The sequence below is a fragment of the Ricinus communis genome, chromosome 5, assembly GCF_019578655.1.
Source record: "Ricinus communis isolate WT05 ecotype wild-type chromosome 5, ASM1957865v1, whole genome shotgun sequence".
Lineage (NCBI taxonomy): Eukaryota > Viridiplantae > Streptophyta > Magnoliopsida > Malpighiales > Euphorbiaceae > Ricinus > Ricinus communis.
In genome coordinates, this window is record NC_063260.1 from 27,995,225 (window position 1) to 28,010,250 (window position 15,026).

The 15,026-nt window shown below is 30.6% G+C and overlaps 2 protein-coding genes and 1 long non-coding RNA gene across 4 annotated transcripts; all 3 read right to left on the reverse strand.

Annotated features, from left to right (window-relative positions):
• Positions 1-809: 809 nt before the first annotated feature.
• LOC8280113 (uncharacterized serine-rich protein C215.13) lies at positions 810-1,846 on the reverse strand. Its single transcript, XM_002519864.4, has one exon. It carries the CDS (start codon positions 1,739-1,741, stop codon positions 1,082-1,084), a length of 660 nt encoding a protein of 219 aa, XP_002519910.1. The 5' UTR covers positions 1,742-1,846; the 3' UTR covers positions 810-1,081.
• A 1,846-nt stretch (positions 1,847-3,692) lies between these two features.
• On the reverse strand, positions 3,693-8,256 carry LOC8280112. Its single transcript, XM_015719568.3, has 9 exons — positions 7,902-8,256; positions 7,303-7,499; positions 6,467-6,648; positions 6,083-6,367; positions 5,924-5,982; positions 5,797-5,833; positions 5,609-5,680; positions 4,673-4,997; positions 3,693-4,527 (listed from the first exon to the last, which is right to left on the reverse strand). The coding sequence occupies exons 1-9, from the start codon at positions 8,017-8,019 to the stop codon at positions 4,144-4,146; spliced, it is 1,659 nt and encodes a 552-aa protein (XP_015575054.1). The 5' UTR covers positions 8,020-8,256; the 3' UTR covers positions 3,693-4,143.
• A 4,263-nt stretch (positions 8,257-12,519) lies between these two features.
• LOC107261300 lies at positions 12,520-13,972 on the reverse strand. Of its 2 annotated transcripts, none has more exons than XR_007215726.1 (2): positions 13,400-13,972; positions 12,520-12,911 (listed from the first exon to the last, which is right to left on the reverse strand). It is a non-coding gene; the product is annotated as an uncharacterized LOC107261300 (long non-coding RNA). The 2 variants fall into 2 exon arrangements; XR_001535274.3 differs by having other exon boundaries at positions 13,201-13,972.
• Positions 13,973-15,026: the final 1,054 nt, after the last annotated feature.

Consider the following 15,026-nt stretch of genomic DNA (forward strand, 5'->3'; position numbering starts at 1 on the left):
CCAGGCCAACGCACTTTCGTGTCCTGTCCACCTGCATATATCATTTGTCCTATAACCACTCTTTTTAAGGAAACTAGTCTGATTCTGGAATCACTTCTCATTTCCAATCTACAACTGCGCTAGTGTGATTTGTCCTTTGATCCTAGACTTCGCTTCTTTTAGATATCATTTCGAATCAAACTGAGATTTAATCAGAGGATTCAATTATGAACCGGCCGGCACTCCCATGGGCCACACCACTCAAACTAAAATTCCCACTTCACAAGATCATAATTTAAGTTCAACAAAGTCAAATCACCATTTCTTCTCAATTTTTAATTCCTCACAATTAGATTGCTACATCATTGTTTTCCTTTCCAATTTTTCTACATCATTCTTCTTCTTTCTTTATGCTCACACAAATGAGCCAGCTGTCTCCTCCGTCTTACTTCAGTTCTAATATTGTTATTTCTGCCTTTTAAAAGGTTTCCTATTAATCGTATCTTTGAATTCCGGTTTTATGAGATTTTGGTTTACCCAATTACAAATTCGGTAGTTTCCTCTCCAGATTCCAGACCTGAATCAAAAGAACAGAAAACCAAAAAAATTAGATAAAATAATAAATGACACATATAAGTAATACGGAAGAATATACCTCGCACGCAATACATAACGCAACTGGCAACGGGATGACCACAACGATAACGGCAGAAACGAGTAACATTATCGGCAAACACGACGGACCGATGCATCGGACGTCAAACCAAACTATTACCGACGATATTTGCTTTAATTTCAATTTTCTGTTTATAGATTAGTTTTAAATCAGATTTTTCTTTTTGAAGAAAGATTAATTTAAATAATATCCCAAAATCTCCTTCCAAATGACATGTACAGAGGAAATTCTCGTCAATCTGACTATGTGCACACAACAAAAGGAAAAAATAAAATCAGCGTCTCCAGTTACAAAAACTGGTTCCGGATGATTCAGTCCCTAGAACTCGTCCGATTCGACTGCAAATCAGAACTCGTTCGATCCGTCTGGGTATATGACAGTCCTATACAAGGAAAACAATAACAAGAACAGTCCTGCAAGTAATAATCAAATGCTATCATCACCGGCTTTTGACATAATAGACAACCGACTCGGCCTTGGTTGAAAATCACAACGACGTCGTTGCTGATGAGAGGAAGGACGAATTAACGTCGTCAATGCTCTCTTCACCCATTCACCTTCAACGCCACCGATTCTCACCAGTGAATTCTTCATAGCCGATCTCCTCATGTTTAACCTGTTTGGTGTATACGAATGCAAACTATTTCCCTGATGACTGTTATTGTTTTTATGCAGACTACATCGAAACGACCCTGGATGTGTGGTTGGAGAGCACATACAAGTCTTCTTACTGTTTTTATTATTATTACTCTGGTTAGTAACGGTAAGGGCTGGTATAGAGCGGTTAGGAGAACTAGATCTACTGCCTATGGAGAAACGAAATGTAGGAGGAGACGACGTCGTGTAGAGATTGACGCGTGTAGGAGAAACTGATCTGACATTATCATGACTATGGTTGAAGAAGGCTGCGTTCGACGGGGAATAGAAACTTAAGCTTGTAGAAGACGCAAAAGCAGAAGATGAAGAAGAGAAAACAACGTCGTTCAAAGACATATAAGATGACGTCGTGTTTGAGAATCTTCCGCATGGAGATAGAGAGGGAAGTACAGGACCGCTTGATCTTCTGGGTTTTGAACTTATAGGCATTATTTATGGAAAATAAGAGAAGAAGAAGAAGAGAAGGGCTTTTTGGAAATTTCCCTTTACAGGGGCCTTTGGCTGTTTGGTTTGGCAAACCCGGTGAGTCTCCAACGCGGGATTTATAGATGAGAGAAATGAGGATAGAGTTGTAAATAACTGGATTTTGTAGGGGGGTTTATATGCTGTGGTTATTATGTCGGTTAAGTTAACTATGGTTCATGTAGACTGAGGATTGGGTTAAAGAAGGTTAGATTCTGATATAAGGGATGTCGTTATTTGAGGTGGACAGTGTAACGAGCCGTTTTACGCGAAAACTTTTCTTGGCGGTTTGGATGCGTAGCACGTGTAAAGTTTCTTGGAAACCGTCGATGAGAAAGTACTTAATTGTACCTGTATGTAATTACGAACTGCCATTGGCTTTTGGTGTTTCATGGCGTAATTATGTCACCATATTTTGGCTGTTAAATGTAGCCGATAAAAATTCAATTCTAGAAAGAGCAACAATTAAAAAGTAAGTCGATTCATTATATTAAAGCAATATTTAATTTTAGACACAGTAAGATAATAAACTAGTATTCTCTTACTATTAAAATGTCCAATACAAACAAAATATTTTCAAGTTTTGAAAATTAGCCAATAGTTGCTAGAGCATAAAAACCTTTGAAATCTCTGACTCTGCTTGCAAAGCAACTTAATTTGAAAAACATGGAAAATCAAATATCTATATCAAAAGTTATTTAAAAATAAAAATTGAAATATCAAAAGTTATTGCAAAAACATGACTCTTCAATCGGTGGGCTTCACGTGCGTGTTGAACGGTTGACGAATGAAATAAAACTTACAATGTATTTATTTTCCTTTTAAAGAGAGAATTAAATGGCATGCGTATATTTATTCTGTTTTCACCTAACCCATCGTGTGTACCGCGGTTTAAATGATAATTTATTAGACTTTCTTTTTCAGAAAAGTTATAAATATTTTATTAATAAAAATTAATAAATATATTTTAATAAAAAAATACATCTAAAAAAATTTATTTTAACAATTATCAATCGCGTTTGATAAAATAATAGATTAAAATTCTACAAAAAAAATAATTTATTAAACACACTAAATCAAATTATAAATATTTTTTAATAGATTTTGATTATTTATATATCATATTTAATATTATTTTTATTCATGATGAGAACTCAACACTTTCGTAATGAAAAATTATAAAATTTCTAGTAATGAATAACTATAAAATTTATTAAAAAAAAAAGTGCCAAAATAAAAAATAAAAAAAGCGGCTAAGATTTCTTAAGAAATTATTCAGGTTTGGCTGATATATTAGACTTGTTCAATCTATTTTATGTACATTGATTTGGGCATCGAAGAAATGGACCTGGCTTCATTGACAATTCTTGTTTCGAATCAAATATTCCCACTAAACTAGTATTTTTTAAAAGCAGTACATATATATTTAACTTTTTTTCATATTCATAATCACAACAGCAATCTCTTATACAGTTATGTTAATTTTAAAGCCTCAATCTTAAATTGTAATGTCATAAATGCTTGATTTATGAATCTAAGAGTGACATTAATTTTAAAATTAATATGTTTAGAAAGTATTAAACTTATAAATTCAAGTGTTCACAAGTTGAAGTAATTTACCGACCGTTAGCCACGTTGTTAATTGGAAAGGAAAAAAAATAAAAAAGCCTAACCATAGTTGCAACTTTTGTCTGCTGCAATTGGATCCATCTCTTTAGTTATTTAGACTGCAATTTCAATAATAAGAGCAAATTACTTCATTGAAAACTAAATAATAAAATGTTCTTCTTTTAGAAAAAAATATATACAACTCAATTCTCATATTATTTTAGTCCTCAATTTATTAAAATAAATTTCACATTTTAATTCCTGGCATTTAAATAAATAAAAATTGATGAAATAGAAATTAGATACTGGAGACTGAAATACAAATTATTTCGATAAAGAAATATATAATGTTATTGAGAGTAAGAAATGATGGAGGATAATTTTCGTTCGGAGTAGAATCGGCTGTGGCAGAGTTTCCAGCCCAAAGGACTAGCAGCTAGCTGTTAAACTCCTGTTTCCTAAACTAGTCCGAGAATGAAGAGCTCTCAGGCTTGGTTCAGACCCTTTACCAGTTTCAACTTTTAAGACCAAGCAAATCCCATATTTAGCAATACATCAATCTTTTTCCTTCAATCGTCTCAGAAAGTTACAATCAATTTTACAGGCCTGCAAATACCGCATACTACGTAGAATAATGATTTCACCGCCCAGTAATTTTACACAGAGTCAAAAAGTACCTCCAATGCACATATACAAAACTGCAAAACAGAGCCGACTCGAACAAATGAACTCTCCAGCTGATGAGCTCATAAGTACTTCTCTTACGATTGAGAACGCTTGTCATCTTCCAAGCCCTGAGCTGATTCAGCTTGGAGCTGCTTCGTACTTACACGATGATGCCTTTCTCTCCCGTATATAACCCAGAAGATAATTGATAGCATAACTGCAGTGGATACCATTACCAGTCCAACATAGACCCACCTGCTGTATCGCTGCAGTCTAGGACACTGATGTCTGTATATGTCGTCGAATGTTTCCCTCACAAATGTGCAGTCTTCTAGCTCAATCAGGAAAAGACCGTAATTTTTCAGCATGGAGCAAACACTTAGTGGGGCTATCATCTGGTTGTATAAGGTTGGGGTCAAACGTCCAGTTGTGATGCATATGCCTGTTGATGAAACCTGACAGACATAGCTCTCCCACACCTATACAAGTCAAACAGAATATGTTTACTATCTGTATCTACACTTAATGCTGTAAAATTTGGTCGAATGGAGAAAAGGGGCTTGTTTGCTAATCTTATTTTACAAAGTCACTGAAAATCAAATGTTGATAGCTTTAATTAATTACCTGCGTTGCATTGTTCATGTCCACTTCGCCGGAGCTGCAAGGTCGATCCGTCAAGTCATGGTAATAAGGGTTGCAGAGTATCGGCACCAGTGGACCAGATTGATTGAAGTACATTGATGGGAAGTTGGGGGAGAAGTTAAGGTTAGAAACATTAGTGATCACTGAGTTGATCACATCGACAAATTCAAGAGTCACTTCCTTGCTTCGTGACAGGGTTTCTTGGGCAGTTGCACTATCCACACAAGGCAATACATCATCTAATGCGGTGTGAGCAGTGGGGTTTTGCACCCAGTGATTCATTGCAACACAAGTGTCTGCAGCCACACTAGCATGCCAAAGAAAGGACAATTAGAGCTTTCATATGATTATGAATAGCAGGAAACCATTTTTAAATTCCTACTCTCTTTTCTCAGAATTCGAAACAGCTTTCTTAACAGAAATGTCTGTGAAAGGAAAGATATCAACTAAAGTATTACAACAATATAGAACTCCTAAGCCCTTGATAGCATGCCCAAGATTGTAAGCCAAATGATGAAGGATATAATGCTTGGAGCAACATCTTGTTAGCCTATCAGTTCCCTTGTTAAGGACTATGTCGCTGACATGCTACTTGCAAAAAACCCAACACAGAACAAGGAGATTCTGCTTCCTCTTTTTAAACATGCATTCACAGTGTTTCAGATAAAAAGAAATTGACTCTTTAAGAAAATTATTGGATAACCACAAATGAAGCATATCTCTTTTTGCAAAAGAATGGAAAGCATGAATTCAATTTCATAGAAGAACTGTATATATATCTGATAAATTTTCCATCTATGGGACAAATATCTCAGGAACAATTTTAATTCAGTAGGCACAAGAAATTGATACCAAATCAATATATTTGCAAGATAAGCATCTGCATTCTTATGCATGATCGTGCGGTATGAGACTTACTTGTGAAGAAGAAGGAATGTGCCACATAAAATAAATGTTCCAGCAACAAGCATCCATCCAACTATGACCAGGCTGCAACAATTTTACAGGCAATAGAGCACTTACAAAAATTACCAGTAATTAGATGCAGAAAACTTGAGATTACTAAAAGCAGGGATCAAAAATGATCCGAGTCTGATCCAACTTACATGTATACTAGTATTTGGATGCCGAATATTGAAAATACTGAAGCACAAATATGCAGAATGTTAATATGAGATTGATATATGATTCACAAACTGAATAATTTATTGAGCAAACTTGAAAGAGACTTACAGAATCCAAGGAATGTCAGGAGAAGCATAATGGCAGCAATAACAATAAGTGCCAGTCTCCTACATGAATACTAGCAAATTAATCATTATCGAAAAATCTTTGCATAAAGCACTGAACTACTGAAGCATATGAAAAAAAATCTTCTTATACTTCACTTACACAGAATCCAAAAGATCACGAATGTCATCCGAATTCTCTACTGTTCGATCAGCAAGGATGCTAGCAGAAGAATTAATTCTTGTCTCAATCTGGTCAATATCAGTTTGCACACTGGAAGGTAAAGAAACATTATCAACTGTAATTATCTTGGCTGAAGCAAGATAACTCGACACATCCCTTAGTTTCTGAACGGTTGTATCTGCCTGATTAACAACATATTCCAAAGTTTCAGTTGTGCTTCTATGAAATTTTCCCTGACCAGTGTACAGAACCACGCATCCGATGCTGCAATCACATGAATATGCATTTGTTTGTGCAAGTTAATGAGAGGAAGAGAGAGACACACGCATGCACACACACACACACACATATATATATATTTACATTGCACCAATGCTGAAGACAACGAGGAAAATAAGAGAGAGAACATAAGCTGTTTGAGAATAGCCATAAGACTTCCTTCCGCAACAGAAATAACAGAGGCAGACAAGCAGTAAACAAAGACCAAAGCCCAAGAACCACACTGCAGCTATGGCAAACAGGGGAACTGCTGTAAAACCTACAGACTGCATTCAAACACAACTTTTAGTAACTGGAGAAATCACAGAAAGAGAAAAACATAGAAACAGTTAATCTGAATAAGAGATCATTGCAGTAAGACCAAGTACACTATCCATACATGCAATAACTAAAAGAGAACAGAAAGCACAATTTGTTTCTAAGCATACTGATATTCCTGCACAATCATGCAATTCACTACCTTGATTTTCTCCTATTTGTGACCATTTTTATTTGTAATAGTCTTTCATGCTTCTATATGGATCAAACTCAAAAGTATATATATAAGATGCTGACATTGTATTATTTTCCTTGTCATGCTACCTTTTTTTTTTTTCCTTTCTCATGAGATTTCTGCTGTACTGATAGTTTTTCCTAGAGTTCATTTTATGTTAAAGATTAGCAAATAATACAAATTATACCAGCGAATGTGACCTTCAGCCCTTATATATATATAGCAACCTAATAACACCAATGATCAAATTACTTGTTTTGCTTACTACCTCCAAACTTAGCTACAAGTTTAAAATCCAAACTTGGTTAGCGGAAATTAAATAGACTAAAAAAAACTCCATATCTAGCTATCACAAGGATAATATATAGCAAAATATAAATAACATCCAAAAGAGAAAAAACAGTTAATGATTACATGGAGAACTTACAGCCCAGTAATGGCGATCACTAATGTTCCAACCTCCAGTGTATCTTTTGAAGCCATTTAGAGGATCTTTCCTGTAAGTCCTCCTTGGAGCTAACACAAGTGTTGAGGTCTCAACAGGTTCACTAATAGGTGCCTCCACCGCTGACCCCCATGACAAGTATTCCACTTCATACTTTAAACCCTCCACATTTTCCCTACCTGTTGCTTGGAAAAGATCAGCAAGAAAATAAAAACACTGAGTATCTCTCTCTGCTTGGTAACTAGGAAAAGAAGAAAAAAAGAAGAAGAAACAATTTGGAAACTCATGTTAAGTTGTTTAAAATTCCAAGAAACATGACAACTCGCATTAATTAAGGCATTAAGTTCTAACAGGTACGTTGAAGTGGGGACTAGTGGATAAAAAATGTATGCACATTGGATACAAGTAAAATGCATTTTCTTTATGAACCCCAAAAAGAACAAAAGAGAAAAAGAAAGGACTTTGTTCTTTTGTTTAGCTGCATTTTTCCTGGGAATCAAACAAAGGTTAAGAAAGTAGTAAAATTTAAATTTTTTTTTTTTTTTAGAAAAAAAAAAAAAAGAGAGAGAGAGAAAGTGAACCTGCTGGAGGAAGAGCATGGAAAGAGTGGAACTGAGGAGCAGCAGCTGAAAACGGAATAAAGAATGTAAAAGAAGTAAAGAAAAGAAGAGAAAATAAGAGTAAGCCGTGACATAACATTATGACACAGACAGAGAGAGGAAGAAATTAAGAGAGAGAGATAGCTCAGTCTGTTGAGTGAGGGAGTGAGTTTTCTTGATGGCCTGTTGATGTAAAGCTTTGAGAAGGGAAACAGACCCTGAATGTATGTTAACTGTATTTAGAAGAAAAAAGAGTAATCTTCCTTTTACTGCAGCTCTTTTTTATTACCAAACTACCCTTTTGAAAAGGTTCATATTTTTTGGGGAAAATGCTGTCGGGTTTCTTCCAAGTTTTTATCTTTTGTTATTTAGTATCATCTTCTTGTAAAGATTTACCCTGGCTGAGTTGTTTTGTTTTGTTATCAATGTGTGGGTCTAATTGGCGCTGTCATCAAATTTTTTTATGTAGAAATAACAAGATGAAAAACTTTCTCCAGTTTAAATCTCAATGTTCTTTCCCTGTATAAAATCAATTACAATTGAACTGAAAGGGGAGAAAGCGTAATACTTTGCAGGGAAATGATTAAAGTTAGTTTGAAAATGCTATAAATTTGTAGAGAAATGATGGGTCATACAATTTACAAAGGCAGTTTCCAGTTTGAAAAAGGGGCCTAATTCTGAATCATGGCGGCAAAGTGGAAAACAACTGGATACATATAGGCCCCTGAAATGGGCGCTTTCTCCAATAAAATCTCTCTTTTCCTGTATTTCTTCGTTCTTCTTTCTTCTTTCTTCTTGTTTTGTGTCCTTCCTTGACTATAGTGAAATAATTGGAAACCTTTTGATAATAATAACAAAAAGAGCCAAATGGTATCTCAGATTTACAATGCAATCCAGTACTTTCAATTTTTATATTGTTTCGTAAATTAATCTACCTAATTGCCGATTTTTTTATTATTTTATTTTAATAGCATTATTTGATAAATGGAGAGTACCGTTTTGAAGAAATTGTATATAATCACAATTATTATCTTCCAAAACAATATGTTAATCTTTTTAATTTTCTATGCATAAAAAATACTGATATTGAATTAATTGTATCATATAATATAATGTAAATTATAATAATAATTACTAATATTTGATATGATTTTAATTGGACCGCTGAATTTAAATTCATTTATGGAGCTTTAACTTCTTTATGAAATTAGTAGCTCCAATTTATATCAAAATGATAATCGAATTACTCACATGGTATCATTAGACTTATTTTTTCTCTTCTTAATGGACCCACTAAATTCATCACTTTTATTCAACTTCTGATACATATTTATACAAAAGTTCAATAGCTAGAGCCCTAATGGCTAATTTGTTTAAACTTAGATTGGTCTAATTAAAATTAAATTAATCTCAATATGTAATGAAATAATTAAAGTTTAATGAATCTATTATAATTTTGGATAAAATTTAGTGGATTTAAATGTTAATTGCTCAATAAACTTCTCAATTCATGATTAATCAATCTCAGAGTCTTTGAATTGTGATGCTATAAAAGTTTAATAGACTCTAGGAAAAACAAAATTAAATAGAAAGTTCATGAGGCAAACTGGACATTGAGACAAATCTTGGTGACTACAAATTTAATTTAATTAAATATTTTGGGTGTCCACCGTTCGCATATTTGCTCTGTCTCGATGCCACAATCTCCGCCTTCTTTCTTGGTTTTAGGGTATACATACATAAAATTTTATAAGAGGTGTTTTTTCTCACCTTTTCTTTATATGATGTGAAATATATTATTATTATTATTATTAAATAATTTTTTTATATTTTGAGGTTAAAAATAATTTTATAAATATATTGTATATATCATGTGAACAAAAATTGAGAATAAAAATAGATAAATAATACAAATTTATAATATGCCACACACTTTAATAAAATCACAATCAACTAAGGCATTGATAATAAAATGATAAATAGTTAATAAATATATAGTTTTTCTTTTTATAAATATTTTTTTATTTTATTCTTTCTTATATAATTTTTTTTATTAAGTTATTTACAACCAAAGAGTCAGAAATAAAAGGCAATGTTATATATATATAGTTAATTTAAAGCGTGACATAAATGATTCTTATAACGAACAAAGCAGTTTGATTAAGTTAAAAAAAATCCTTATCGTCTTATATATGCGCTTTTGAGTGGTGTTATGTTTATTTCAATTGATAAAAAAATATGAAGTCTTTTCTATTATTGTTGTTTAATTATTGCATGCACACTGAATTTACCAAATTTTTATTTTGAAACTTTTTATAAATATTTTAAAATTAATATAAATTATTATTTTCTACTGTGTAAATTTTTTTTTAAATATGGTACGATTTCTTTTAGTTTTTTTATTGCTTTACCAAAAAATTAAAAATAAACCAAAACTGTGTTTTTAAAAATAGAGAAATTTAAAAGATTATAATTTTTTATATTTTTACACAATAAAAATCAAATAAATTATATTGTATTTCTAATAAAAAATAAGAAAATGGATATTTTTATTATTTTTTATTTTTATTTCCTTTTTGTTTTGGTTTTTGAATTTTTTTTTTATAGATTTCTTCTTGTTGCTATTTAATTTGAGATGTTAAAATGAATTTTGGATATCTTTAGAGTTATTTACAGAAATACATCTTTTTACAACAAAAGTAATATTTTTACCTCTCAAAAAAAGTCTTATAAAAATTATCCTTTTAACTAATTTTTTTTACAAAAATACGCTTCTTCGTGATGTGATATGTGCATTTCTTGCATGGTATTTGACATTCAATAACAACACACTTATTAAAATGGAACGCATAATTAGTGGATATTTTCTTTTATATGGTTATTTTTATTTTTATTTTTATTTTAGGACCAATGTTTTTATATAAATTTAATTTCTTCTCTTATTTTTTAAAAAATATATATTTCATATCAGTTAATTAATTAATATGGATGACTTCCTCAATCAATTATTATAAATTTAAATTTTACATTACGACTATGACACTCTCTGAAAATCTTATCATTTTCAAGTGAAAATTTGAAATTTTCCCTATTCACTTTATACTATGTAGTTGAATTATTAATAACTTCTGTTTGACATTTCTTGAGCTAATATGAGAGTAAAAACTAAATTGCTCATATATTTTTCCTTGTCTAGATCAATATAAACATCCTACTTTACATGATTTTATGAATGTAACTTAATTTTGAGAATTTTACATAATTATAAATTTGAAACTTTTACAAAATCAGTAAAATTTATATCTTTAAAACACACAAGCTTGCAAAAATTCCTTTCAATCTATTTTTTTTTTGCAAAAATATAATGATACTATCGATTTTTAATTTATAAAGAAATTTTAAAAAGAAAACTATTAATATGACTATAAGACACACATATATTTTTTTTGTATTATACCTATGTTTTCTTTTTGTTTTAGAAACTTTATGTTTTTTATAAGAAAAATTAATTACTTAATTTCTAATATTTTTAATGATAAGAATTATTAATGTGAAATTGAAACTCAATTTCTAATATTTTTCAATATTGAGATATGATTTTTTTAAAAATATATTTTTAATTTTTTAGAACTATTTCAAAAAGTATATATCATTTCAAATAAAGAAACTGAAGACCAATCAAATTAACAAAATATCAACTGAAATAATTTATTTACTTTTTTCGTGTCAACAAAAGAAATAAAAAATAACCATAATCAAGCATGTATATAATATTTCAAGGAACTTAAAACTATCTTTTTAATAAAAAAACTAATTTCTAGTATTCTAGATTGTCTTCAACGTGTAAATAACAGTTCAACGAAAGAAATAAAAGACACTTCTTCATATATCTGAAATTCAACCAAACATTAACAAAATCATTTAATTACATAAAATCTTAAAATAAATTAAAAAAATATAAAATTTAGCATAGAAATTCATAATGAAACTGTAAAGATAGTTAAAAATTAGATATATATATATATATATATATATATATATATATATATATATATATATATATATATATATATATATACAAAAGTTTTAAAAAAGCTGAACTTTTTATAAGAAACAAAATTCAACAAATATTAAGAAAATCAAAATGACAATATTTTATTTATATAATAAGAGAGATGCAATGAGAGAAATTGAAACCCATAAAAGAAAATAAGTAACAGTTCAATAAAATAAATTAAAGACAATTATTCATAAATCTAAAAATCAACCAAACATCAAACAAACATCAACTAAACACCAACCAAACATCAATAAAATTATTCAAAGTAACTATTTATAATACAAAACATATTTAATTTGATTTTTTCTCAATGTTTATACAATGTGTTTTTTCGGATCAATTTCTCTTTTTTTCTATAAAAAAATTTCAATCAACTTTTCAATGCAACTTATTATTATTTTTTCAAATTTGTTATGTATATGTATTAAAGAAAAAAGAAGTAGACTATTTAAAAAGACCTTTAAAAAATACACATCAACTAAAAATAACAAAATCAACCGATTATATAAATATTAAATAAATAAAAATTAAATAAAAATATAACGAATAAAATTAAAATTTAAATAAATATGGATTAGAAAATAAACAAAAAATCAACAAAACATAAACTATAGATATCTAAAGTCAACCAAGCATCAACTAAACCTCAATGAAAAATCATTCAACTAATATAATGCTTCTCATCAGTTGATTAAATATATGCAAGATCATGGTCTCCAATATTACAACTCAAAGCTCTGTTTGCAAACCAACAGGCAAAGCCATTAGCTTCACGCACCAATCCTTATGCACCACATACACATATCTCACTCTCCAATCCCTGCCAAGAGCTTCATGAATGCTTCCCATCAGTTGATTATAAGTACATGCAAGATCATGGTTTCATGAATGCTTCTCATCAGTTGATTAAATATATGCAAGATCATGGTCTCCTGCAATAGCAGTACATTATTAGACTTTACATCCACTGTTTAATAAATTATTTGAAATCTTTATGTCTGCTTTTTTTAGCTTCATTATGAATTCAACAAATATATAATTAAAATCTATTAATGATCATCACTAAACAACTTTAATGCCACTCCATATATTAAAATACACAAGAAGCCATTTCTGATACATATAGTCGCAGTTACTTGAAAATTCTCATTAATCTATGTTTCTTCGTCGTCATCAAAATTATAATTATAATAAAAAATTTAAAGATAGCAGGAATCTCACCTTCATCCTCTTCATAATTCTTTTCTATTCTCTTCTTTAGCTTTGCAATCATTTATCATCTCACAATTTAGACTTTAAAAAAGAAGTTAAGAACTTAAATAGAACAAAACAAAACCCTCTAAGCCAAGGTTTTATCATAGCTAAATAGAACCCAGAAAATATAGGAAGCTTTAAGCTGTAATTTTTTAATTATTGTTACCCATTTAAAACTCAAGGCAATTGTGCCGGCGGCAGAGAAGACCTGACCCAAAACTTCTCTTGAGAAACCTTCTCAACTATCTGACCCATTTGAGCAGCTCTTAGTACAACGTCTTCTCAGTTGTCCAAAAGTAATTTAGACTACTGCAAAAATTTCATTTTAGTCTCTACTCGTCTTTTCCTCCCCGATCAGCTCTCTTTCTCACTGTTGCACCATCTCCATTCTGTTCTTTTTTCGGGTGCCATTCAATGCGTAAGTCTTGCCATAGCATCTCCATGATGTCTCAACCTCTCCTTCGCCACCAGTCTCACTAGAACGACCAAATATCGGTGAAGTAAAGAGAAGAAGTCACAGCCTATTGCTGCCATTCTTAGATAACCTTCTTGCTGGAATTTTTTAGCTAATTTTGAGGCCAGAATGAGCTTTCCCATCCCTTAAAATCTAGATCTGGAATTGTGTAATCCTTGTAGATACTCCATGATCGTTAAAGAAGATTAAGGAGCTAGAAAATTGGCTTTCTCAAAAAAAGCATAAAAATGTAAGAATATGAAAGTGGAGGTATTTTTGTAATTATTTTTAAAAAGATGTATATAGCATAATTTCCTCATCTTTATACAATATATAAAAGCCTATCATTACAATTGTGGGTACCACATCAATTATTAAGCCCACAAGTCCAGAGCTAGTGAAGGCAATTTAGTTAATGGATTTCTCTATAAGTCAAAGTGTGCCCTTTTTAACATGTACCAATTCAATGAAAAATCATAAACTAAGGGCAAATTTACTTTGAATTTCATGTAACTACAACATATGATCCTCTCCAAACGTCTTTCTTGCTAATTTGAGGTTCCGTTGTCACTTTTATCTATTTTTCCAGTTTAATTGGAAAAGAGTGAAAAGAGATACAATTTCATATATCTTTAAAACATTATCAAGACGAAAGAAAGAAATGTATAAATATTTTGTTCTATTTTCTTTTCTCTTCAATATCGGTGGGTGAAAAATAGATTTTTTACTCAATTTTTTCTCCTCATGTTTAACTTCTCTCCTAAATAAGTGAAAATTATCTTTTAACCCAAGAATGATATTAGGTTAAATTCATTTTCTGATATTCCAAATGATTTTGAAATACTTGAAATCAATTCTAATTTTTTCAAATTTCAATGCTTAGTAGGATTACCTAAAGCAATTTAGGTAATCCCATTTACCTATAATTGTTGCCTTTACAATAGTTATTTGATGCTTGCACTATAGATATTTTTATTTTACAAATTAGATTACATATCGTTTTATAATTGACATTGTTTGTGGATACTATTTTCCCACTGCAGGCCATTAAATAGACATTTATCACACGTCCAAATAGAAAAAGCAAAATTGGACAAAATCATAAAAAAATTGATATAAAAAAGGGGTTAAGGGTGCTCTTGGTGAAAACCGTAATCATAAGGACTCAGATTGATTCCGACCCTAATGGAAGGACTAATTTATCGACTGAGGGCAAAATTTTAGGAATCAAATTGCCTTTTTGCCATTTTCATGGCGAAATTTTAGTTTTGTTTTTGTCAATTTTACAAAAGAAAAGAAAAAGACATAAAAGAAAGGTAACAGTAATCTTAATAACTCT

Coding starts and splice junctions, on each gene's coding strand:
- LOC8280113 (XM_002519864.4), bottom strand. CDS start 1,741: ATGCCTATAAGTTCAAAACCCAGAAGATCAAGCGGTCCTGTACTTCCC.
- LOC8280112 (XM_015719568.3), bottom strand. CDS start 8,019: ATGTTATGTCACGGCTTACTCTTATTTTCTCTTCTTTTCTTTACTTCT. Junction 6,368..6,466: donor GTCTTCAGCATTGGTGCAAT/GTAAATATATAT, acceptor ATGTGATTGCAG/CATCGGATGCGTGGTTCTGT. Junction 5,834..5,923: donor CCTGACATTCCTTGGATTCT/GTAAGTCTCTTT, acceptor TTTGTGCTTCAG/TATTTTCAATATTCGGCATC.